This window comes from Sinohyriopsis cumingii, chromosome 1 (genome assembly GCF_028554795.1).
Source record: "Sinohyriopsis cumingii isolate HCF-2022 chromosome 1, ASM2855479v2, whole genome shotgun sequence".
NCBI lineage: Eukaryota > Metazoa > Mollusca > Bivalvia > Unionida > Unionidae > Sinohyriopsis > Sinohyriopsis cumingii.
In genome coordinates, this window is record NC_142961.1 from 152,550,556 (window position 1) to 152,577,027 (window position 26,472).

Sequence of the window (26,472 nt, forward strand, 5' to 3'; positions counted from 1 at the left end):
TGCTCAGATCTCTATCTATCCCACCTATAAGTTTCACCCCTTATATTTATATTTACTCGAACCGGGCAATAACATCGAGGGCGGTCAACCCCTAGATAACGAAAACCAAATACGGAGGGACATCCACTCCCCCCCCGTGTAACAATATATATATATATATATATATATATATATATATATATATATATATATATATATATATATATATATATATATATATATATATATATATATATATATATATATATATATATATATATATATATATATATATATATATATATATAATATAATTTTAGTGCTATCTATACATTAACAACATTAACAGAAAAAGATTTCTTACGTAAATCATCCAATAACAGTTCTCCATCAGGGATGGGCAAATATATCACCGTGTCGTCTATTTATTTGGAATTTTATATTGGTATACGCGGCCTAAAATATAATAATAATAATAATAATAATAATAATAATAACAATATGAAGCTATCAACAGTGCATGACTTAAAAGTCAAAGAGGTATATAATAATAAGCCAAGAAGTCTCCATATAGATAAAAAGGTTTGGCATATGGTCCAGTTCAAGATGATAAACATTTTATTTTATTTTAATTTATTTTATGCAAAAAGAATAAAAATTTAAGATTAAACATATTCACAAAAAGTAATATTTTTGTGATCTTAAAGCTGACGCTGTAAAGATATAAGTCATTGATGCAAAGGTATTAATTTTATCACGATTGTAAGTACTCTACTCCATTATAAAAGAAACCAATAGGTCCATCAAACCACCCAAAGTGAACAGCCTGGACCAAACAATTATCAATCGCATCGTAACCTGAAAAACAAAATTAGCAGGAAGTTTTGGCAAACATCTAGAACCCAAGCCTGCTAATATCAATTGCTATCACTGCAAAACCATTGAAGACCTGTCACATATATTCAATAGCTGCTCAAAATATCAGGAAGCTAGAATGGAATTTCAAAAAGCTCAAAACAAAATTGGATCCTCTACCACTTACCCAGATTTCCTTAAAAATAACTACCCCAACATAAATATGACCTACCAAAACATATTTAAATTCCCAGACACATCCAAGCTAAAAGAAAAAATATAAAACACCCTAAAATCGTAAAATAAACAACCCGACCTCACTTAAAAATAAATTTCCACTTGCAGATGGGCACCTTTGACAGGTCCTGGGGGACCTGAGTACACAGCAAGGGTGTCCTCTAGCTTAAAAATAACAATTTGTAAAACATTCATAACCCACCTGCCTTCCTGGTCACTACCTCCTTTGCCTCAGTCGGATACAAATCAGCGTGCAACGCGCGCATGAAACACCTAGCATAAATAAAAGCAAAAATAAATGAATAGCGAGTGGGACTATGGTGTCAGAATCCTTACACAATTCTATCAAGAGGCCAACAAAAACTACCCTGTCCAGCAGCTAGTAGAAGCAGCTAACTACAATTTTACGCTACACAGCTACCATTTCCCCGAAATTACCTTAGAGGAAAAAGAACTGTGGAGAAATGTAAAGAAGCAGAAGAAAAACGGGGAACTTCTGCTAAAAAAAATAAATTCTAAGGGCTACTAATACTGACTCTTATCCGGGGAACCATTTTGGCTTGGTATCCCGTTTCGATAAAACTATTATGTACACTAACTTGATCCATCAATCCACCGGTTCAAAATTCAAACCTTTTATGACCTAACAGAGACCAAACTTTTTATATGTCGCTCAGACATATTAGTTATTAAAAATGTGTAGGTCATCTACAACGTACACTATGTACTAGAATTTTACGATTGTTAGGACATAGGAAAATTTTACAACTTGTTTTGATTTGTCCCAATTGCACAGGTGGCTAACACATTATTGGCATTTTTTATAGTCCATTAGTACAACTAGACTAGATTGTGACCCGATGTGACGTAATCGTTGCGACCAATCGCAAAGGGCGTTACATACTACTTACATACATCTAGTACAGAAAATACGGACTGAAATCAACTCATTGTTAACATGAGTGCGTGTTGGGCCCATTCCCACTCATGAAAGCCCTTCAGGTTACCATGGCCATGACGTCATTCTGCAGCAACACAAGGGCTTACATCGGATGGAGAAACAAAAACAAACAAGGAAACAAAACATCATACAATTACAGTACAGTATGTATGTATGTATGTATGTATGTATGTATGTATGTATGTGTGTACAGTCAGAGAGGGAGAGAAAGATGGGTGTATTCACATGATTACTTATAACTGAGAACAACTTTGTAATAACTGTGATGTAGGTTTTCTTCCGCTTTCTTGCTAACATAGAGACTAGTGTAATTGGGTTCAGACGAACAAATAAATAAGCCGAGAGGTTATCAGAAAGGCGAATTGTTCTTCCTAATTTATTACTGCGCAAGGAATGTTAATTGGTTTTACTTGTGAAGTAATAGAGTTGTACATGTACACAATTTAGCAAAATGTGTACATGTACACATATCTCTTACTTTAGTATGTAGATCCGTCACGTCTAAAATGTGCACATATATAAATTCATGTTACTTTGATGTTGTATTCTGTCGGCCGCTATCGGCCATCGTATTATTCTCTAGTCTGTGACGGTTATCTGCTCGACGATGAGCAAACTCCACGCCGAACAGTTGTACAGTAAATTTCAAGGCTTGGAAATCGATTGTGCCAGTCATTATATTTATTCCGCTCTACGACAGTTATAACGCATTCGAGCCATAGTACGTAATTTGCAATACGTTTACCTGTCCTTGGATACAACAGATAATGTCTAATATAAGGTAAGTAGATTTGAAAACAAGAATGATTTGAAGTTTAATCGTTTTATGAGACTAGTTAAAAAGAGTGTCATTCTTTAACGTTTCATGAAAATGGACTAGACGGTGGTCACATGCATATTAGATGTTCATGTGGTTTCCGCACACATTCTCTTTAAACATGCTCCTTAAATCAGAATCTACTTATTATTTTCCTCTAGCTTTCTTTGTAACAAAAATGAAAAAATAATACCTCTTTATATTGGCTAGATTTACTTAGACCTTGTTAATTTATTTTTCACAGGTATTTCTATGCTGCGGTGGCTGTCCTAACTTGTCTGCTTTTAATCCTTAACAAAAAGGTTACGGAATTTGGATTTCCGAATCTCTCATATACCCGAACAGCGTCAGCTGCAGCTACAATATCAAAGAAAGCTTTTGACAATGACAAGAATTATTCTTCAGTTTGGCTATCAATGAACGAGATGATCAATAATCTATCCATATATACCGAAAGTAGTTTTGTAGATGACGCTTTAGATGCCTTGAGGAGAGCCAAAGTTATAAAGGCGGATATGGTGAGAGAAGGAAGTTCGTATAAATGGAGACTGACTTTGGATGGTGGTCAAAGCGTTTTATTCAAACCAGCTCTTGTGTAAGTACGGCAATGCTAACTTATGGATTAGGTTGTGCACATCGATCAAGGGTCAGTTTAGATACGAAGTGAATCAACTATCTTTGACTAGCGAAACCGGTTACTAAAATGTTCGCAAGTTCATATGCTGGCAGGTGTAGATTCTTCATTACGAACGACGTTTATTTTGAATATCTGTTTTGCCGTATTTTATGTTATATATTTAGTACGGTCGTTTGCTTGTTTCACATGGATTCACATTTATATTACATGGTTGTTTATATAGTTAAGCATGCACAAAGTAACTCATATATGGTATAAATAATTATCAGTCACACTGTGCTCATTGCGATTGAATTTACAGAATGCTATTAAAATACTTAAAAGTAAATATTTCTTTACATTCATTATATACCAAAAGGAAATGTGACACGTTTAAATAATATTTTAGAAGTTGCAGATGTCTTAAATGATAACATATCTTTGAGCAACCTATACAAATAAATGTTATGTATTCGATGTATTAATTCCGCTTGCTTTCAATACGAATTCAAGAAAAATAAGCATTCAATGCAAACTATTTCGTCCATCGCAACGTCAAAAAATATAATAAGATTTTTCTTCCAAAGGAGATGATAGGAACCAATTCAACAAAATTAAGAGGCTCAAACGGTTTTTTCATCTTTATCAACTTATAGTTTTAATGAATTATTTATCATAGTTTATTCAATCAAAATATATTTTGCTGTCTTAGACGAGAATTTAACATTAAATACGGCTTAGGTACAAACGAAAATTTAACACTGGGCTGCGATCTGGGCGCATAGGATAAATCAAGGTTAAAAGATAGTCTGGGAATAAATGAAAATTTAACATTAGGGGTGTTATGGGCACAGGCAAACAAATAATATTGGGAGCGGCGGTAAGATGAAGAGATAGATAATAGAATAGGAGGATTGAACAGAGGAAATCTATGAAAATATAATACAACCATACAAAAAAAAACATTACCATCAAATAGACACCAAAGGAGTAAAGAAAACTTGCTCTTAATTTTGTTTTCTTACGTATATACAACATACATGCAAAAATACAACCGTACCATCATACGAACACCAGGGGAGTACTGGTTAAGAGTCTCTTATTTCTCATTTTGTTTATATGTGACGATATGTACAGACGCACATATCAACATGCAAATCATACCATCACACTAAATCCAAGACAGTAGGGGGTAAGGGCATTTTATTTTGTTTTCTTTCAGTTATACAGTCCATCACACAAGGGAATATAGGAAAGTGATGTTTCATTTTGTTTTAAGACAACAAAACAAACACACGTGCACAAGAGGATGTAGGGAACGAACCCTCACATATGCAAACATACTACCAAACCTAGGCAGGGTACGGATAAAGCACGGGACTTCACAATGATATGCACTCTCATAACAATATCGTACATACTATCTGACCCACACACACACACCAAAAGCTGAAAAGTAGTGAGAGTGGTGGGGGTAGTTGAGTTTAGTTATTGGAAGATAACATAAGGCAAGCATCAACATAGATATAAAACCATATCTACAATATATAAAACGGGAAAAAGTATCTAGCAATATGATACACGTTCGAGCACTTTACAGTGACGTACAGTGTACAATTCGAAGACCAAAACATGGTGTTAGAGTAGATCTTCAATAGCAGATCTGTATGTCTTTTCATGAGATAGATATCGATGATGCTTCTCTCCTTTTTCTAAGAGCATCCTTTATTCAATTGATTTATTAGATTCTACACTTTCTGATATTTTCTCGACACATGAATTTCAGAGTGTACACACAGATAACAGTTTAAAAGCATTAAGACGAGTTAGAGAAAGTTATTCAAGGCCAGTCAAAAGAAGCCACTTTTGTTCAACATTAGTCCGAGTTTCTTCTCGGACTGAATTTGCTTATCGATTGAACACGCTCAAAAGGACATTATCAGAATCTATAGAAGGACCCAGTCTCAGATCATTAGCTAGAGATGTACGTGTGCACATGGGAAAATGATACAAAAATTGTTTCACTTTATGGCCTGAAACATAATGCACGTGAACATAATGACATAGCATACCATGAGCATGTCAAATGGTCTACGAATTGTCAATGCCTTCATTTGATATGTATACTCTAGACGGTGTCTAAGGACTCTCATGGTGGATAATTTGGAATAGTAAATTCATGGTTTATCATTGGAGAACACATTTACAATTATTCGGCAAAGAACAATCGCATCCAATACGACATAAAAACGTTTAATCCTTATTATTTCAATCCAAAAAGAAGATTGGTCAATTTGATAATCCGATTAAAATTAACATTCTCATGCACATGATCTTGTACTATTTTAAATTCTTGTACGGAAACAGTTGTCATAGATATAAACAATAAAAAGAAAAACCCCACAGCAGCCATAACCACCCAATCACAGTGTTTGTAAAGGACTTAAAACAGAAGACGAAGTAGAAAAAGAATGAAAAAAGAAATAACATGGACACGATGATCTGAGTAAAAAAGCCTTGAAGAAATGTTGACTTTCCTCTTGACGAAGAGATTTACGTTCCTGGCCATTTAACACTGTTGTCAAATTCATTCTCCTAGTCTGGATGATGTGTCAAAGAGAAAAATTGCAGTCTAATATGGAAGGGAAACGGACGAAAGCCACTGTAGGAGATAAGCCTCCTGACAGTGGTAGGACAAAATATCCCTGGGACAAAAGTCCCCTCCCCATTTTACGTTTCTTAAAATAACGTAATTGTATCATGGTTTTGATTGTTTTAATTGTTTGCTAAGAATCACAGTAATTTCAATGCTCAATCTCTGTGAGCGTTTCATTTTAAAAAGATTTTTTTTAAATTTTGAAGTAACATAATTGTTACAATAGAATCTTTTATTACATGCTTGATACGTTTAATAATATAATTCTACACTAAGGAATGTTTACAGTTCTTCAAATTGAAATGGGTAAATGTATCTGTAAGGATGCAAATTTATGTCGATCTATGAAGAGCGCAATAACTTGGGGTCAGAGAACAATTAATTAGATTGATGGGGACAGGGGCTTGTTTAATCGCTATACTGCAATGATTTCTAACGTCTGTGTCGGGAGAGGAAGTGATTCTTAATTAAGCCTTCGTTTACTTAACCATTAAACCATTAGAAAAGGGAAGGTTAACTTCGATTTTATATCGGAACTGTCAGAAACTGAGTTTTTCTAGAATCATGTTTGGAAATCTATAAGTCATGCTTACCGCAATTTTGGCGGCTAGATATAAAAGGCTGTAAATATATGTAATCCTGATTGGTTACGCTAAATAAAGGGCATGGTTCCCATACGAAATTTGTTGGGGTTAAATTGCCCTCATCGATAAAATCTAATCAGTCTGCGTTTTTCCTGCAAAAGTGAAAATATAAAGGGACTCCGAGATTGAATTTAGAAGAAATTCTCTTGTAAAACATTGGTCAAAGGGACCGGATGTCTGTAAAGTCAACGGACACAATTCTGGCGGTACAAGCGAACAAAGCTTGAAAGCACAAGGTATTTGCGTCAATCTCCTGGAATACGTTGATACCAGTATAATGATTTGCTCGAATTAATTTGCTTATATTTGCATGAATTTATTTTTTAAATACATAGATCAATATTCTTGATATGAATATAGCTGTGTTGAGTTCATCTATCTGAATTCATACACTGTTCTTCTTTATATAAGTTTGACGAATGGTTTGAATAAGTCTTGATTGATATAGGAATCTAAGAATTTCATGCATTACTTTAGTTGATATGAATTACGATAATCCGTTAGAATTCACCGATCTTAGATGATTTTATGTATGCTAAAGACTCGAATGTGTGTATTCTCTGAAAATAACGTAGTTAAACATGTAAAGAATTTCATTCATTCATTTGTGTAATTGAGACAAGAAAGGAACTGTTATGTCTGGTGTAACGCAAATGAGAATCAGTGATGAAACAGCCGTTAGGAAGTACATTAATCTTATGAAACTAGGTTTGTTTATGGTCTGCCATGTTTAGCTTGACCAGATAGTCTTTGGTCTGTTTTGAATTCCGATAGAATGATATCTGACATAACGAGAGGGGATAATGATTTGCTCCAAGTAGGACAACTGACAGAATATTACTAAAGGGTTCAAGGGTGACACTTGTATAACAGTAAATATAGTAACAATAATAAACAAAAATCTCAGTTGAATACATAAAAAATTCTATAAGAATAAAAAATACTGTAAATATCAAATATCAAGGGACTTTTGTCCTACCCCAAGGTGGCTTTGCCCTAAGTAGCTTTTGTTCTTCCCCTGTCAGGGGGTTTCTGTCCTACAGGGCTTTTATCTTTAGTGGGAATTTGCGCTGGAATCAATGTATAAGTAGAATGAACTCTGATCCCAGAAGTAAAAATCTTCATTGAACGGGATAAGAATTTGATAGACCAATAGAAATCACTATGGACATTTGCAACGGGACGAAATACTTCGAAGGTCTCTTATATCAAAGTATCCATACTTCCACACTCCAGCATAACTGACAGTCAAATCGAAGAAAGGTCAAAGTTGAAAGTATCAGTTATCATTACCTGCGAAGTCTGATGGTAGAATTAAAAGAATGAATATCCGGAACTTCACTACCTCCTGACACAGTGATCGTGCATAGGATTATGGAAATCTGTCTTCTTTGACAAAGATGAACTACCGCATCTAAAACCCAAATACTTTCGAGCCTATGTCATCAACACCGGGAAAAATAAGTCTCGACCCTCGTTCAGTAATAAACTGGGTTGCTGTCTGCTTTTCCAGCGACCACTGGATGAAATAGTATGATTTGTTTGGATTATCTCCCTTCTAAGACTTTATGAGAAGAAATGCTATTTAGGAACAGTTCAGTAAGCTGAGATTACACAGATCCGATTCGACTGCGAGCGGAAAATTGCATCTATTTTTTTCATCAGTAATGTATTGTGTTTCCTTTATAACTTTTGCTGTCTTGTTTTGGGATTCAATGTCCCTTGAAACAATGAAAAGATAGAATGCTGTTTTCGTGATCATTATAGATATCACATTATTAATGTGGCAAGAAGAAACCGTGATCGATCATCAGAACTCACACAAGACGTACCCACTTTGTTAACAGTATAACGATGTTCCTATTTTAATTTTTGAACTAGCATTTGCATTGTATATGTTTCTCCTCTCCCTTTTAGAACTGAACAAGTGTACATATAGAAGCTAGAGTGACCTAATTATATGTCACCTTTCTTTGTTGATAATGATTTTATTGATTTATTCAAATACTGCTATTTTAGAGATTACGTTTGAATTTCTGGGGATCTTTCATTATTACTCTCGGCTGTTCTATGTTTTTCTTCACTTCTGCGTGTTACGTCACGAATATTTTCTGTCACGACCGCGTACCGATTCTTAGTGATGTTTTTGTCACGTCCGCTATTAGAGCATATAAGGCAGCGTGCTCACCTGTCGTACCATTTATCGTCGATCATGTGAGGAAAAGACAGAAGAAAGAAGTATAGTAACCGATTTGGTAAACTTTTGTTACAAATGGGTTATGAATAAAACCTTCTGGACCGAGCTGAATAGTTAAAATTACAACTCGATGTGAGATATATTAAGAGTGATTACCATTATGAAGGGAAAAAACAGAAGAGCAAAGGGGAGTGGCATGCTCAGCTTCGTCAGCAATAAACATAACAGCAGTAGGCGAAATTGTGGTAACTCTGTAAGTAATAATGACTCTTGTTTCAAAGAGTGGCTGCAACAGTCACCTGAACATGGACCGTACAGGGCTGGAAGAATTGACTGATCGGCCTCTCTTTGGTCTATCAATCTCTTTCGACCTTTCTGCACAGAAACGCAATCGAGGAACATACCTGCTGTCTGTGAAGCTGGGACTGGGGGAACTGGGAAGAATGGTCACTAAGACCGGTGTGACCACTATACACATCTCAGGGCTGCCCCAAGTGCACATTTCGGGACCACCCAGGCTTTTACAAAATATATATTAATTCAACATTGCCAAACAATTTTTGTTTCTGTTTTATGCCTTGTGTCTACTTTTTTGTGTGTTTTCGCTTGTTAGTTTATTTATGTTTGCATTTGCTTGTCTTCTTAAAGCTAAACGTTATCTGCCTTCCACCCTTGGTAGATGTGCTAGTATGCGTAATGGCATGTGTGTGTGTGTGTGGGGGGGACTCCTCCGCCAACGTCGCATCAGATGGCTGGGCCATGTACGTCGGATGGATGACTGACGGATCCTCAAAGACATTCTTTATTCTCAACTTGCCTCTGGCAAAAGGTCTATCGGACGGCCACATCCCCGCATCAAGGATGTCTGCAAGCGTGACATGAAAGCCCTTGACATAGATATCAGCACCTGGGAAAAGCTGGCGACATGCTCTAATCACTGGTCTGAAAGCCGGCGAGGACAAGCTACGCTTGCTAGCTAACGAAAAGCGATCGCAGAGGAAGAAGAAGCATCTCCAATTCACACCAGACTCAACCTTCAAGTGCAGCAAGTGCAGCAAGGACTGCCATTCCCGTGTTGGGCTACATAGCCACAGCAGACGCTGCACAACCATCAACCTGGACATATCTCATGGGCGAACTTCCATCGTCTCTCGAGACTAACGGATGCAAACACACACAACACATGTGTGTGTGTGTGTGTGTGAGAGAAAGGGGGGGGGGAGGGGACTCACACCCATCACCTCAAAAACTCATGAAGTATGTACGGATTTATGATGGTAAGTTTCTACGGTTTCATAGTCTGTATATGAAGTGTCTTACCCATGCTCTCACAACCATGGGTATGTACAGTATGCACAGTATGTTTGTATGACTACATAAAAACAGAACATTCCCCTTTCTCACTTGGAGCTTGATTGAATAGTTATCTCTTTATATGCTTGCATACCTGTGTATCATTTTCACCATGGTTCCCAAGTACCGCCATCTTATCCAACACGCCATCTATTTCCATACCGTCCAGATGTTAAAGTATCGTATGTGTCCAGACCGAGAGACCCACCCACCCACCCAAAATGTTAAATTCCCTTTCTTGCCCTGAATGTAACTTTTTAAATTTAATTTTGCCTCGTCATTGCTACATTACAGAAGGGTAACACTTTGGGCAAGTAATATAAATCTCGTTGGTGCCCACACGCCATCTGCAGGATTATTGTGCAGGAAAAATCCATATTTATTTCTTAATTATTTAAGCAACAAATGTTAATCATGTGTTCATTGATGAGTGTTTCCATTTTCATCACTCTTTTAGGAACCTGACAACCAATGAACGAACATCGGATTGTGTTAGCGGATGTGAACACCCACAGTATGAGATCGCAGGATTTACATTGAACAGGTAAAAGTCTGTTGGTACTTTGGGACTTTGTGTCTAGAAAGGACAAAAGATTGGTTGTGCCTTTCTAAATCGATCGCATCGATAGTAATGCGGTATTATAGCCAAGAATATTCGTTCTGAAACAGTATAATAACCAACTAGATATACTCTCCCCCTCCTCAAAGCATTTTCAAAACCACCATTTCCATAGAAACATATACATATTCGATAACACTGATCAATATTCATCTAAAAATTATTGCAACAATCGTATACATTATACTATAAAAAGAAAACCTGCACATCATAGAAAAATTGGTGTAGATTTTCTTTCTCAAATAGTAGCATGTACACGTATTTCAAATTTATTCGATAAATATTGCAACCAGGCCAAGGTTGAGGGGATTTATTTTGTTAGCAGTTGGTTAATTAACCCATCTGTCGTGTATGAAATTGCGATGAATTGCCGATTACCGATTCAACCGTTAGTAGCAAATCATCATGTAATATTATTAAAACTGATAATTAAATTCAATTCAGTGACTTATATTGATAAACATGTGTTACGCACAGAATAAATATTTGAAATATTGAATAGTTTACAAATGTCGTGCATACAAATTTGGAAAGAAACCAGAGAAGATAATGGACAGCAGCTGGAAAAGAAACAATACACAAATTTAATAATTATTTGCAAAAAATTACTGCTCTAACAATCGATCATGTAATTGCTTTACAAATATAACTGCGGTAATATTTTCTTGTACTTGAAAGTTAACAATTTTAATCATTCGTTACAAAAATATTTTTGTAAATGTTTAGATGTAAACTAGCTCATCATGATCGCTCTCGGGTCTTAATATCTCATTCTCTCTCTCTCTCTCTCTCTCTCTCTCTCTCTCTCTCTCTCTCTCTCTCTCTCTCTCTCTCACACACACACAATAACTCTACATAATGTATTTAGTCCCTATGCAAAAGTGAAATGAAAAGTTGAAATAAACTGTCTGACTTGTTGATGCAGTGATCCGGTTGTCACACAAGAGGAATTTGCCTACATAAAAGGGAAGGATTCCGAATGTTCCAACAACAGGAATTTGCCTACATAAAAGGGAAGGATTCCGAATGTTCCAACAACAGGAATTTGCCTACATAAAAGGGAAGGATTCCGAATGTTCCAACAACAGGAATTTGCCTAAATAAGAGACAAGGATTCCGAATTGTCAGACAACAGGAATTTGCCTGAATTACAATTCCGATTATGAGCGCAATCTATTGAGGACTATAGATTTGTATCTGTATACATTTTATTCCGGATGGGCCACAACAACAACAACAATAACAATAATAATAATAATAATAATAATAATGGTGCTTATTTGTAATACAGGCCACTGGCCCATGATACATATCCATACATCATGCAGTACAAAAAGATGTTTTAGTGCGTAACAAAAAATATCGTATCTGTGGAAACTGTTATACATTAAAGTAATGATTATTACATTTTTTTAGAATCGGTGAAATACGAATATATACTACAAAGTAATCACACCAACTAATTTAAAGATAACCCTAAAACCAACAAGGTTTGTGATATTAAGCTAGAGTACTATGTAGCAGTAGTCGATGATAAAAAGGTTTCTTTAATCTTCAAGGCTTTATAGGAAACTTTGCTAATTTAGCCATCAGAGTTTTACTAATATAATGTTTTTAAAATTCCTAAATTTGTCTAAAGTCGAATTTTTTATAAACAAAGATGGGTAAATATTTTCTTCGTAATTCTCCATACAGCGATATAGCGTACAAGCAGTAATAAAACGGAATTCATTTTCGATGTCAACATTACAAATTTGACCAATTTTTTTTATTCAAAACAAATCTTTTCTTATCTTTCTGTGTTACGTTTGATTGTCAAGTTCCCAACTCCAAGCACAGAGAATAGTGACTATATAACAAAACTTGCTATATACAAACATTTCTAGATATCTTTGACAAGTGAATTCTACTTCCAATGACTTAAAAAAGGCAGTCTTTCCATCAACTTTATCTTATTTTGCAGCGTGTGCCAAAAATATCTTCTCATCTCTGACTGAATACTCTAAGAAATGTATTTTCATCGTTTATGCCCTGAGTATACCAAACATTGCCAAGTCCAAATGTAAATAGAAGCTTTTTAACATTGTTATTCCAGCAAACGCAATTTTCCGCCCTCTTAATTGTAAATTGTGAAATATCTGTTTTCTGGCATTTTTAGAATTCTTAAGAAATAGTTCAAAATACCCTTATATCTTATACTCTGCATATTAATTCTTACTAATTCATTATATTCGATTTCATTGGGAGTATACTTTGATGTGCAAAGAATATATTTATATAATGACAAATTAACTTTTTCAATATCATAGGCACCGTAAAACTCCCAAACCTCAGTCCCTTAGTTAAGGATGGGAGCCATCTTCTAGTCAAACAACGAAGCTATCCGGTTAGGCCAAAATTTAAAAGACTGCTCTAATATATCAGAGATGTCATTATGTGCCGGAGTCCAGAGATTTACCCCGACAACTTCACCGCTACCACCCGCCTATATTCAGTCAATAAATAAACGTTTTTGAAATAAAATAATATGTAAAAACTGTATTTGTGAAATAAAGGAACACACCGATATATGCAAAGCCTTCAGTGCCTGCAAGGGCAGAGTTTTTTGCACATATACCAGGAGTTTGGGTTCTTCTGGAAGAATATGTGCATCCTTGATAATTATATTATGTTTCACTCTTTCCCTTTGTATGGCCATAATACCACTTTTCGTAACTTCTGAGATAACCATCTCTGCGAAATACAATCACTCTTGTTTTTTCTTCTTTCAATTTTCACTTTTAATTTCCACTTTAGGCAATATGTATACATCCTACTCAGGGGCGGATTAAGGCTCACTGGTGCCCTAAGCACTGACAAATCTTGGTGCCCCCCTCCTTTCCACGTACACCTGGGAAGATAACCCTAGGGTGCACCATGATCAAGAAACAGAACATTATGATCAGTTTGCTCGAGTTTTATCAATTTGTTTTTACAAATCTTCATTCGTTTTTTTCTCTTTTCTTTTCACCCTTTTCTCAACTTTGTGGTGCCCCCTTTGGCCCTGGTGCCCTAAGCACGTGCTTAGTCTGCTTAATGGTTAATACGCCCCTGATCCTACTGAGCATACTTTGCAACTGGTGAGTAGTGTTTGCAATCATCTGCATACAACAGTAAAACTAGTGCTCAGGTTTCTATCGACACTCCCCGATTTCCTTCAACTAAATGGGCTTCAAATCGTTCAAAAATAAAGAAAATGAGTAGAGGCGATAAAACACAACTTTACACATCGGTAGTAAGATTATTGGACTTTATGATTCTTAACATGTTCCCACTAATGGTTTCACTAACTAGTTTTTGGTGCGTTTCTCTATCATATCATAGGCTTTTTCATAATCTATAAATACTGCATAGAATCTACCCCTGCGTTTTCTTTAATTAGTTTAATGTTTTCATTTTCCTGTATAAGGGCAACAGAAACGGACAAATTAAATTAGTCTGAAATATATTCATATCACGTTGCAGACGTAATACTGCTGCTGTATCTTCAATGTCAGCCGGGGTCTTGGTGGCTGCTTCGCGGGCTTCTTTCCTTGACTCTCTAGAGCGTCTCAACACTTTGTCTTTGTCTTTATATTTTTCATTTGATCTCAGCCGATGGGCTCTTTCAACTTACATCCTCTCCTAATCTAAATCAAGTGCATCCCTCATATACACTATGATCGATTTTTCTGTATCCTTCCACTTCGTTTCGCGGGTATCAAACTCACACCAGATTATCTTGACGGAAATACGTCTCTTGTTGCTCAAGTTTTTGTTCATTTGCCAGCAATCGTGTTTCCATTTCATTTTCTTTTCCGTCTGGTTCTCAAACGTCTTGCACAGGACCATATTCTGATCTGTCAACAATTCATTTTTATTTTTCAAGATATCTGGAGGAACATGCAATAGAGATAAATCTTTCATTAAGTTTCCTTACTTTATTTCTTATCTCTAGCTTAAATTTCTCAAACTTTAATTCACTGTTTCTGCCGTCTCTATAAAGGTGTAATAATTTATATCTTCCCTTCCAGTCATACAACTTGCCGAGGCGCAATAATAATAATAATAATAATAATAATAATAATAATAATAATATAAGAAGCTGTGTGCTAGTAGTAGAAAAAGTAACACCTGCGGTAGTAGTAGTAGTAGAAATAATAATAATAATAATAATAATAATAATAATAATAATAATAATAATAATAATTCGCATCAGCGAAAATGTCTAGCCATTAGGTGTTTGTAATATAAATTCAACTGTTGGAAATTAAATATTTTTTGTTGTAATATTGATAGAAAAAATAACGGTTACAGAGTTGCATATTTATGTGTTTAATACATTGATGCCCTTTTTCTAGGTATTCTGCATATTTATGTGTCTAATACATCGGTGTCCTTTTTCTAGGTATTCTGCACATTTATGTGTTTGATACATTTATGCCCTTTTTCTAGGTATTCTGCATATTTATGTGTCTAATACATCGGTGTCCTTTTTCTACGTATTCTGCATATTTATCTGTTTGATACATTGTTGCCCTTTTTCAAGGTATTTTGCATATTTATGTGTCTAATACATCGATGTCCTTTTTCTAGGTATTCTGCATATTTATGCGTTTGATACATTGTTGCCCTTTTTCAAGGTATTTTGCATATTTATGTGTCTAATATATCTATGTCCTTTTTCTAGGTATTCTGCATATTTATGTGTTTGATGCATTGTTGCCCTTTTTCAAGGTGTTTTGCATATTTATGTGTTTGATACATAGATTCCCTTTTCCTAGGTATTCTGCATATTTATGCGTTTGATACATTGTTGCCCTTTTTCAAGGTATTTTGCATATTTATGTGTCTAATACATCTATGTCCTTTTTCTAGGTATTCTGCATATTTATGTGTTTGATGCATTGATGCTCTTTTCCAAGGTATTTTGCATATTTATGTGTCTAATACATTGATGCCCTTTTTCTATGTATTCTGCATATTTATGTGTTTGATACATTGATGCCCTTTTTCTAGGTATTCTGCATATGTATGTGTCTAATACATCGGTGTCCTTTTTCTAGGTATTCTGCATATTTATGTGTTTGATACCTTGTTGCCCTTTTTCAAGGTATTTTGCATATTTATGTGTCTAATACATCGATTCCCTTTTGCTAGGCATTCTGCTTATTGGTGTATCTAATACAGTGCTGTCCAGCCTTTTTGACACCATGGGCCACTGAAAAATGTTTTTCTTGAAGCCGAGGGCCGCAGCAGGAAACTGAAAAGCAGCGACTATAAAGATGCTCGAGCTCTGGCGAACGATTTAAAATCAGCCCGCGGGCCGCATACGCCCCGCGGACCACGGGTTGGACAGCACTGATCTAATACTCGGTACCCTTTTTCAAGGTATTCTGCATATTTATGTGTTTGAAAGATTGATGCCCTTTTTCAAGGTATTTTGCATATTTATGTGTCTAATACATCGATGCCATTTTTCTAGGTATTCTGCATATTTATGTGTCTAATACATCGAAGCTCTTTTCCAAGGTATTCTGCATATGTATGTGTTTAATAAATTGATGCCCTTTTTCTAGGTGTTATGTATAGTTATGTGTCTAATACATCGAAGCTCTTTTTCAAGGTATTCTGCATATGTATGTGTTTAATAAATTGATGCCCTTTTTCTAGGTGTTATGTATAGTTATGTGTCAAAGACATCGATGCCCTTTTGCTAGGTATTCTGGATATGTATGTTTTTAGACATCGATGCCTTTTATCTAGATATTCTGCATATTTATATGTTTATTACATCGGTGCCCTTTTTAAATGAATTCGGCATATTTATTACAAACTTGAAATGGGCCAAAATGTAACAGAATATTATTATATGCTTTAATAATCCGTGGTATTTTCATACAATTGCCATATTGTTATCAAAGGACACATTTTGTCTTTTATAATAGGTTATTCGATCTAAAGAACATGCCCTACACAACCGGAAGACGTTTTTCGTGGAGAAATGAAATAGAACCCGTGGCATCAGACACCTTATTAGAATCTGTAAATATTTTGCCAGGTAAAATATCTAACACGCAAATGAAATAAGTTCTAAGTACATAGTGCATATTTTATTTGCGTACTTTGAGTTGAAATAACTATGTTAAAGGAAGAATCAGAAAGTAGTTTTCTCATTATGCAAAGAAAAATATGCCAGTACATTGCTACAAATACAGTTAAAGCCGTCATACATTTTACGCATATAGGGAATTTAAAATAAAACAACTCATTAACCAATAGGCGGATATCTGTAGGTATATGTGCACATTAAGGTTTGCGAGAATCCACGTTTTCTTCTTTTCTGTAGCGTAACCATTCTGTATATATGATTATATCTATTGTTTAGAGAGCTTAAGTACGGTTTGAAAGCTCTCTCTCTCTCTCTCTCTCTCTCTCTCTCTCTCTCTCTCTCTCTATATATATATATATATATATATATATATATATATATATATATATATATATATATATATATATATATATGCATGCATGCATGTATGTATATATATATATATATATATATATATATATATATATATATATATATATATATATATATATATATATATATATATATATATATATATATATATATATATATATATATATATATATATATATATATATATATATATATATATATATATATATAAAGAGAGAGAGAGAGAGATATTTCCAGACATGATTATGTTGTGATAATTTAATTCGACAAACCGGAGACCAAGAAAAATAACGCTTTTATGTGTGGTTCTTAAAATTAATATTACATCCATATATTGCATGATTTAATCTGTCCCTTATGGTAATTTTTTGTTTTTCGCCAAACATTTATCATGGAATCTAGTTTATCGGGCACGACTTAAACAGGAAACTATCGAAAAAGAGATGGAGCTGGTTTTCATGTAAAACTGGGTAATTGATACAATTGCACGGCACTGACTCTCGAGACTACGTAGAATGTATGTAATAAATATATGAATAGGATACAGTGTATTCTTACCGTGTGTGTGTATGTGTGTGTGTGTGGTCTAATGGCACGTTAGCAAAGTACCGTTTTCATAAAGCTGCATAAGGTTAAGCTTTTGAAATGTTAATGACATAATTAATATAGACTTTATGAAGAAATACCCTGAATTTACGAGTATGTGAAAGTCTGCGTCTTTGTTGTTGTTTTTTATAGTCATCAACGCTTTTGAAACCATGGAAAATAATTCTGAGCTTATCTAAATCTTAAAACCTTTCTCAACAATGTGCAAATCAACTGCATTTTTTTTAGAAGTATTTTCTCTTCTTTTCAAATTCAATTATAGATGGTGACGTATGTGTCAAATGGGCTTGCTACATGATGATGGAGAAAACGTACTGCTTTAAAAATGGCATCATTGAAGGTGCTGTTAGTTACTGGATAGAGCGCAGGAAGATAGAACAACGCGCTCAAGGCTTCCCTGCCAGTTCGCACCACGAGTTTCATCTTCGAGGCAACCGTCTTTCCAAGTTAGGCTTTATCTTTGTTTATAAATTATATCTTCATTAGAAGATTAAAATTTCTTGTAACATTTTTTCTTCCCTTTTCATACATAGAAACGTGTAGAGTTGTTCATTTACTTCATGGAAATCGCCATCTCTTTACCAGATACGACATATATCAACTGCCCTATTGAAAAAGAGTCGGAATTCATGTCAAAACCGCATTAGAGCGTCCGTGGAATACCATAGTCCCCATTAAAATCTAATTGTTTACATTGGTAGTGTGACTGCAGTGTTAGTATTTATGGAATCAATAAGAACTGACTCGACAGATACCGTTTATGTCGCCACGATGGCAAATGTGATGCAGTTGAACTGGCGAAATGTGCCTTGAAACGATGGAGTAGTTAAAACAGTTCCCTTTGCTATGGGTGGTTGTATAGTTTTTACGGCGTGAACTGCTAACGGTACGGAAACCTGATGAAGAGAAACAAATTGGCAGATTGTGAGATATGTTGTCTTGCATTGATGAGAGTACAATTTATGTATAGAATGGACACGTCGGGCTTATTAATTTACAACTGAAGTTGTATAGAAGTCTTTGGAAATCTGGGGTAAACCTGTGACGTCTAGCGGGAATCGCACCAGGGTTTGACACCGCTCGGTCAAGCAAATACCCCTGCTTGTAATAAGATATAATAAGTTTTGTAAAGAATTTATTTCCATAGAAAACAAAGTGAAAATGTATAAAAGAGCTTATTAAATAAAAATAATCCTAGATTTACTAACACGAGTAAAGAATAAAATTCTAAATAATCTTAAGTGGTATTCGAAATAATCTCCAACGTGGAATGTGTTGATGTGCCTGTAGTGGCCGGTTGTCTCTAGCGTACTGGATACGTCTGAATTGTATTGCTGCGCCAACAGTCTTTTGTTGAATGAATGTTATATAAACCAAGGTTTCCCTGTTTGAATTGACTATAATTCCCAGTTAATGTCTCTTTCCAATAATATTATAGAGCACTTTGTATTTACAAAAAAAATCACATAATTTCAAGCAAATCAAAATCAAAATATAACAATTTAAATAATTTCTGCTCAGATGTTATTGCTGGAATAATTTTTGTCCAGTAAACGAGATTTTATAGTCCTCTACCTGACTTAGGTCAGAATAAGCATTTTCATATTTTAAAAAATATCACCTAATGCAAAATTTCACTCTAGAAGATTCCAAATGTTTGCAAGATAAAATCTATAACTAAAATTAAAATACAGATTGTGGTAGACGCAATATCCTTCACTCAGACCAGGATAAATATGTTTACTTCTATCGATACTGATGCTAATATTAAACCCATACTCATATATAAAATATTGTCTATATATTAGTTGTTCAGAATTTTAAAAAATCAATGATTTTGCTAAGGTACAAATTCACTTTCTTTTGGACAAAGTCAGCTATAAGACACAATTTTACATAAATCACAGCATAAACTGAATAAAAACCTAACAAATATGTGCAAATTAAAATACAAAACAATATGTGGTTGACTGCCAATAAAGAAAAAATGACAAGGAAAGGGATAGAGCACGCACGTCTGCCATCAAACGGGATAGGCCAATCGACTGGAACAAATTCAAACAAATCAAGAATAAAGTAAACAACATGAAAAGGTCTGCTAAACCGCAATATATGGAAAATATTGATGCGCATCTTTCAGACTCTGAATGAAACGTTCCAAAAGCATTTTTGGAAAATTACAAAATTCTTTTTAAATGAGATCAATCCTTCAAATTATATTCCTCCACTTAAAGATACAAGAAATAATGCTTCGGTTTGCATCCATGATGAAAGAGAAAACGCAAACTTATTAAATCATTATTTTGCCTCCGTTTCAACTGTTGATGAAAGTACCGCTCCTCTCCCTACCTTTCAGAAAAAATTCTGATAATCTAAACGAAATTACTTTTACTGAAAAAGAAAGTAAAGATAGTATTCATTTCATTTCTGTCAAGAAAGACACTGGTCCTAATGGTGTAAGTCATATATTGCTTTAAGGCCTTAGCGAAACAATTGCAGCACCACTAACAATGCTCTTCAATCGATCATTGAAGGAAAACGAATTTCCAGATGAATGGAAACTTGCGCACATTCTTCCTATTCCTCAAAAAGGTGATTTACAAGAGATTGCCAATTATAGACAAATCTCTCTAATTAGCTGTGTCGCAAAAATCTGCGAAAGATGTATTTTTAAACATGTATATAATTACTTTCATACAAACCGTCTTTTTACAAGTATTAATCAGGATTCCTTCCTGGTCTCTGCACTGTATTTCAGCTTATTGAAATGTATCATAGTATTTGCAGTTCATTAGAACAATTCCTAATGTTTTTAATTGTATTTTGTGATCTATCAAGAACTTTCGATCCGGTCTGGCACATAGGCTTATTATTTAAACTGAAGGAATGCATAGTTTCGGGTAGTCTGATGAAATCGTTTCTAAAATATTTAAGTAATAGAAAACAAACGGTAGTTTTGTATGCGACTTATTCACTGAAAATGATTATAAATGCTGGTGTGCCGCAAGGATCCGTGCTTGGGCCAATCTTGTTTTTAATCTATGTAAATGATATTGCCGATGGTATGAGCTCTCTCGCTCGTCTATTTGCAGATGACTCCTCTCTGCATTATTCGTCTCCTTTTTGTGCTGAAATAGAGCTTGTCATGAATAATGATCTAATAAAACGGCATAACAGGTCCAAAAAGTAGCTCTTAAAATTTAATCCAGAAACATAAACAGTGGCTATGTTTTTTCACAAATTAAAGCTTAATAAACAATCCTGAACTTGTTTTTGTTAATATCGAACTTAAATAAGTGGATTCTCATGGCCACCTAGGATTGATACTTTCATCCAATACCAAATGGTCTTGTCATATTGATAGTACTAGTTTTTTTAAAACTTAAACAAAAACTAAGTAGGCAAATATTATCAAAACTGTATATAATTTATATCGGGCTTATCTTGCAATATGCCAGTGTAGTCTGTGAGGGTTGCTCGTTCATCGATTCAGAAAAATTCGAAAAACTACAGCTCGAAGCGGCAAGAAAAGTTACAGGATTTTCCAAAATACAGTAGTAGGCAATCTCTCTTTTTGAAACAGGGTGGAAACTTCTGCACTCTAGGCTAAAAAGACAGAAACTACTAACAATCTTCAACATTAAAATGAACCAAACTCCAGACCTTATATTTGAATTACTCCCCCCACCTCGGTGTCCGAGCAAACAAATTATGATCTTCGACGTTCAAACAATATGGTCATTTGCAGTTTCAGGCTAAATTCTACCAAATCACCTTTTATACCTTCAATGGTATCTTTGTGGACAAATCTCGAACAGGATACTCAACGTACTATGTCTTATAGTGCTTTGAAAACGTGTTTATGTCCAAAAATCGTATCTAGCAAACTGCCAAGTTTTATTACTCGAACACTGGATATTATCCATACTAGAGTACGACACAATGCAAATTCATTAAAAGCTGATCTTTACCGTGTTCAACTTGTTGACACTCCATTTTGTTCACGTGGTGGGATCGAAAACACCACGCATTTTTTCATGCTCTATCCCAAGTACGGTAGACAACGAGCTGAGTTGATGAGAATTTTACTTTCAATGTCATATGCAACTATTAGCTTAGATTTACTGCTTTGGGGAAACGACAATGCAAATGAAAAATCTAGAATTTTGTATCATGTATGCAAATATATAACCGCTACTGGACAATTTCAATAACTTATTCAAATCGTGATTGCTGTCATTCTCTCTCTCTCTCTCTCTCTCTCTCTCTCTCCAACCAATTATCTTTCATAATTATGTCGTCATCTTGAATATGTTAGAACATACATACATACATGCATACATGATAATAATAATAATAATAATGAGGACTTTGTATAGCGCATAATCTTTAGAAGCTCTAAGCGCTTTGCAACATTAGACAACACCTATAAGATAAAAACATATATAATGATATGATTACAAACATAAACACCATGAAATTAGAAAACATAGAAAAAACATGCTGAGAATATTTAAGGTAGGAAACATTATTAGGTCTTTAAGTTTGTTCTTGGAGTCGACATAAGTGAGTTTTGAGAGCACTCTTGAATGGGATCACTGTGTCTTTGTGTCTAAGTTCAGTGGGCAATTCATTCCACGTTGCTGGGCCCTGGTATGCAAAAGAACGCTGTCCATATGACTTTGTTTTCATAGTGGGAATAATGAGTATACGATTGTCAGAAGAGGAGCGTAAGTATCTTGCTGGTGTGTACACATGGTTGAGGTCGGATAGGTATGTTGGACTAGAGTCCGACAGTGAAATGTAGCACAGAGAACAAATTTTGTGTTTGATTCTGGATCGAATGGATAGCCAGTGTAGGGTACAGAGCAGCGGGGAGGTGTGCTCTGATCGTGGTACTCTAAGTATGATCCGAACAGCTGTGTTTTGAACTTTTTGAAGTTTTTGGAGTAGATATTGAGATGAACCAGACAGAATTGAGTTACAATAGTCCAGTCTTGAAAGCACTAATGAACACACAAGTGTTTTAGTGGCATCAACTGAAAGATATCTGCGAATGGAGCTGATGCGTCTCAGCTCAAGAAATGCAGCTTTGCATATGTTCATGGTATGTTGGTGCAATGTGAGAGTACTGTCCAGAGTAACACCTAGGTTTTGTACTGATTGTGTGAATTTAATGTTGGTGTTGCTGATATTTATTGCTTGAGGTAAAGGATGTGAATGAGAAAGTCTTTGTGTTGTGATCAGAATGGCCTCAGTTTTATCATCATTCATCTGCAGCTTGTTATATGTCATCCATGATTTCACATCAGAAATGCATCTCTCTACACCTTGGATGGTAGCATCAACTTCAGTTGAGTGGCTAGATTTGTATATTTGGGTGTCATCAGCGTACAATGGATGATGATCTATGACACTTGAGAGCGGCTGAGTGTATAGAATGAAGAGAACAGGTCCAAGAACAGATCCCTGTGGAACACCACAACATTGATCAACTGGGCTGGAGTGTATTCCATTTGCAGACACAATTTGTGTCTTGTTGACCAAGTAGGACTTGAACCACAGAAAGGCTGTATCATGAATGTCAAATACATGCTGGAGACGGTGAAGTAATATATCATGGTCTATTGTGTCAAATGCTGCAGACAGATCAAGGAGGATGAGGACTGTAATCTTTCCGCTATCCAAAGAAGAGAGAATGTCATTAACTACTTTTAGAATAATAGTTTCAGTACTGTGGCAAGGGCGATATGCAGATTGTGCATTGCTAAAAAGACTGTTTGAATTCAGATGAGATACAAGCTGGGATAGAACAACCTTTTCTAAGATTTTTTATATGAATGGGAGATTAGAAACTGGGCGGTAGTTCTTTTAATCGTTATGGTCGAGTGTTGGTTTCTTCAGCAGATGCTTTACAATGGCAGTTTTAAAAAATGATGGGAATTCCTCTGATGAGAGAGAGGTATTAATAACATCAGTTAGTGAAGGCAATGCTGGATCTAATCACTCAAGCAGCGGTGATGTTGGAATTGGATCAAGTTCACATGACTTTGGTGCACTCTTCATCAAGATTGTACGTACGAAATCCATAGAGGCCGTTTCAAATGCTGCTAATGGTTGCCGCTCAAATTCTGTATCCCAAGTGTATGGTGACGATGAGTCAATTGAAACTGTGGTGTCAAGCTTATCTCTAATGGTTTGTACTTTGTCACGGAAGAAATTTGCAAACATGTCCGGAAGGTCGACATGCATACATACATACATACATACATACATACATACATATATATATAGACTTCATATATATTTGTACATACATATACACATAAACTTATTGGTCTTAAATATACATATACCAGTAACGTAGTTGAATGATACTTTTGTCAGTTGAATATTAATAGAGTATTACTCCAAAAAGGTATAGAGCTAAACACAAATATAATACACACTGTGTGAACAATGCTAAGAAAGAGCCGATCAAAATGAATGATACAAGTTAAACATAATTAACCGCACGTGCAGATTAAGCAAAGTGACGGTTGAAATTGATAAGGAGTTCACAGACATTGCAAAGTGTACACAATTATTAAAAATATATAACTTATGTGCACAATTTATGAATTGGAGGTGAAAGATTTTAGTTAATTAATGTGAATTGGGAAGATACTGTGATATCTGATTCTGACTTTACATAAAATATCTCACATCCTTCTGCTTCTCTGAATGAGATATTCCGATTCCTTTTCCAGAAAAAATAGATTTTATTCTTTTCCTTAAGTCCTCTCAGTTTTCTTATTTGGTAATTCCCAGTCTTGGTTAAATCTTCAGTAGTGAAGGTTCCATTTTCATTGTTTTTACATTTCTTTTTCTCCTGCATAATAATACCTCGTGTAGGACACGACACAAACTTTACAATCAGTTTTGCCCTGCGCGAATCCTAATCAACTGATCCAAGAATATGAGAGCGATCATATTATCAAGTGGCACATCAACCCCAAGTTTGTTCTTTGAAAAAAGTACTGACCACAGTATCTGTGTCAAACTCCGCTGGGTCAGCAGAGGGGACTGGACTATTTATGATACGAAGGTTGTTCGGAGTGTCCGCATTAAATATCAATTTTTAATAATTTTTTGTTGTTGCAGAAAAACACACAAGATAGGTAGATAGATAGATAGATAGATAGATAGATAGATAGATAGAAAGATAGATAAATAAATAAATAAGTAAATAAATTTTTTAAAAAAAACGAACCAAAACTTTGCATTGACATATTTCCCTTGATGGTGTTCTGAAATGATCTTCGTTTGTCTTCAGATTTCAGTAGAAAATTACGTTTTCGCGTCTCATCAAACTTTTGGCATTTATCTCTGAAATTTGTATCATTTAATTTTGGTTGTAGGAATTATCTTTCCTTTACATTTTATTAGCAAGGTTTAGATCCATGAAAAAGAGTTTATACTGCGCGGCATACCGCTTTCAGATACCGGGACTCTAACACACGCGGACAGAGGTAAGATGCCAGTGATCTGTCCAGGTGAGTGCCTAAGACACTGGGCCACCCGTGTCCCCGTGAGTAAACTAACTATACGGCCTATTCTGTCGGATTTCCTTTCTTTGGAAGAAACATATATGCTTTGGGACAGTGTTTTTTTTTTTTTTTTTTTTTTTTGGTGGGGGTTGTTTTGCTTTGCAAGAATAAAAATTGGTTGAATCTAGTAAAACATGGCATCACTGAATAAATATTCGTGACGGATTAAATTCATGGGTGGGTAGGTGTTAACGAATATCTACAAAATTAAAATATACAATGAAAAACTTATAATAACAATGATTATGACGGTAAACAGTTTTACCCAATACAGACTTTTGTCCACGAAATAGTCTTTTTAGTAACAAAATATAAAAATGAATTCACTAAACTAGTTATGATTTTCCAGTATTAAATTAAATTTCTTACATATTAAACTTTGAAGTAATTCCACACTGTGCGATGATTCATGACAATCATAAAGAACGTTTTCTTCATTTCTTTGCAGATTCTTAAACTTAATGCCAGGAGAACAAAAGTTCTGCAATGTCTTCCGAGAAACACCCTTTTACCGGAGTAATAAAACATTTGGACACGTGTTGGACATGGCAGTTATGGACTATCTGATGTTGAACTACGATGGAAAACACGACTTCATTCTTCAGAAGTCGGACATCTCTTTGAGCATTTTCATTGATTATGGATTGTCGTGAGTAAATATTTTTGACGTACATGAAGCATGTATGTATGTATGTATGTATGTATGTATGTATGTATGTATGTATGTATGTATGTATGTATGTATGTATGTATATATGTATGTATGTACGTACGTACGTACGTACGTACGTATGTATGTATGTATGTATGTATGTATGTATGTATGTATGTATGTATGTAT

At 34.9% G+C, this 26,472-nt stretch overlaps 1 protein-coding gene across 1 annotated transcript in view; it reads left to right on the forward strand.

Annotated features, from left to right (window-relative positions):
- The first annotated feature begins 2,731 nt into the window (after positions 1-2,731).
- Positions 2,732-26,472, forward strand: part of LOC149808173 (glycosaminoglycan xylosylkinase-like) — a 30,275-nt gene continuing 6,534 nt past the window's right edge. The window contains exons 1-6 of the mRNA XM_089974131.1: positions 2,732-2,813; positions 3,094-3,444; positions 10,773-10,859; positions 16,901-17,013; positions 18,305-18,488; positions 26,080-26,280. Of these exons, the coding sequence (XP_089830257.1) occupies positions 2,800-2,813; positions 3,094-3,444; positions 10,773-10,859; positions 16,901-17,013; positions 18,305-18,488; positions 26,080-26,280 (950 nt within the window). The 5' untranslated portion in view covers positions 2,732-2,799. The remainder of the gene's footprint in view (positions 2,814-3,093; positions 3,445-10,772; positions 10,860-16,900; positions 17,014-18,304; positions 18,489-26,079; positions 26,281-26,472) is intronic.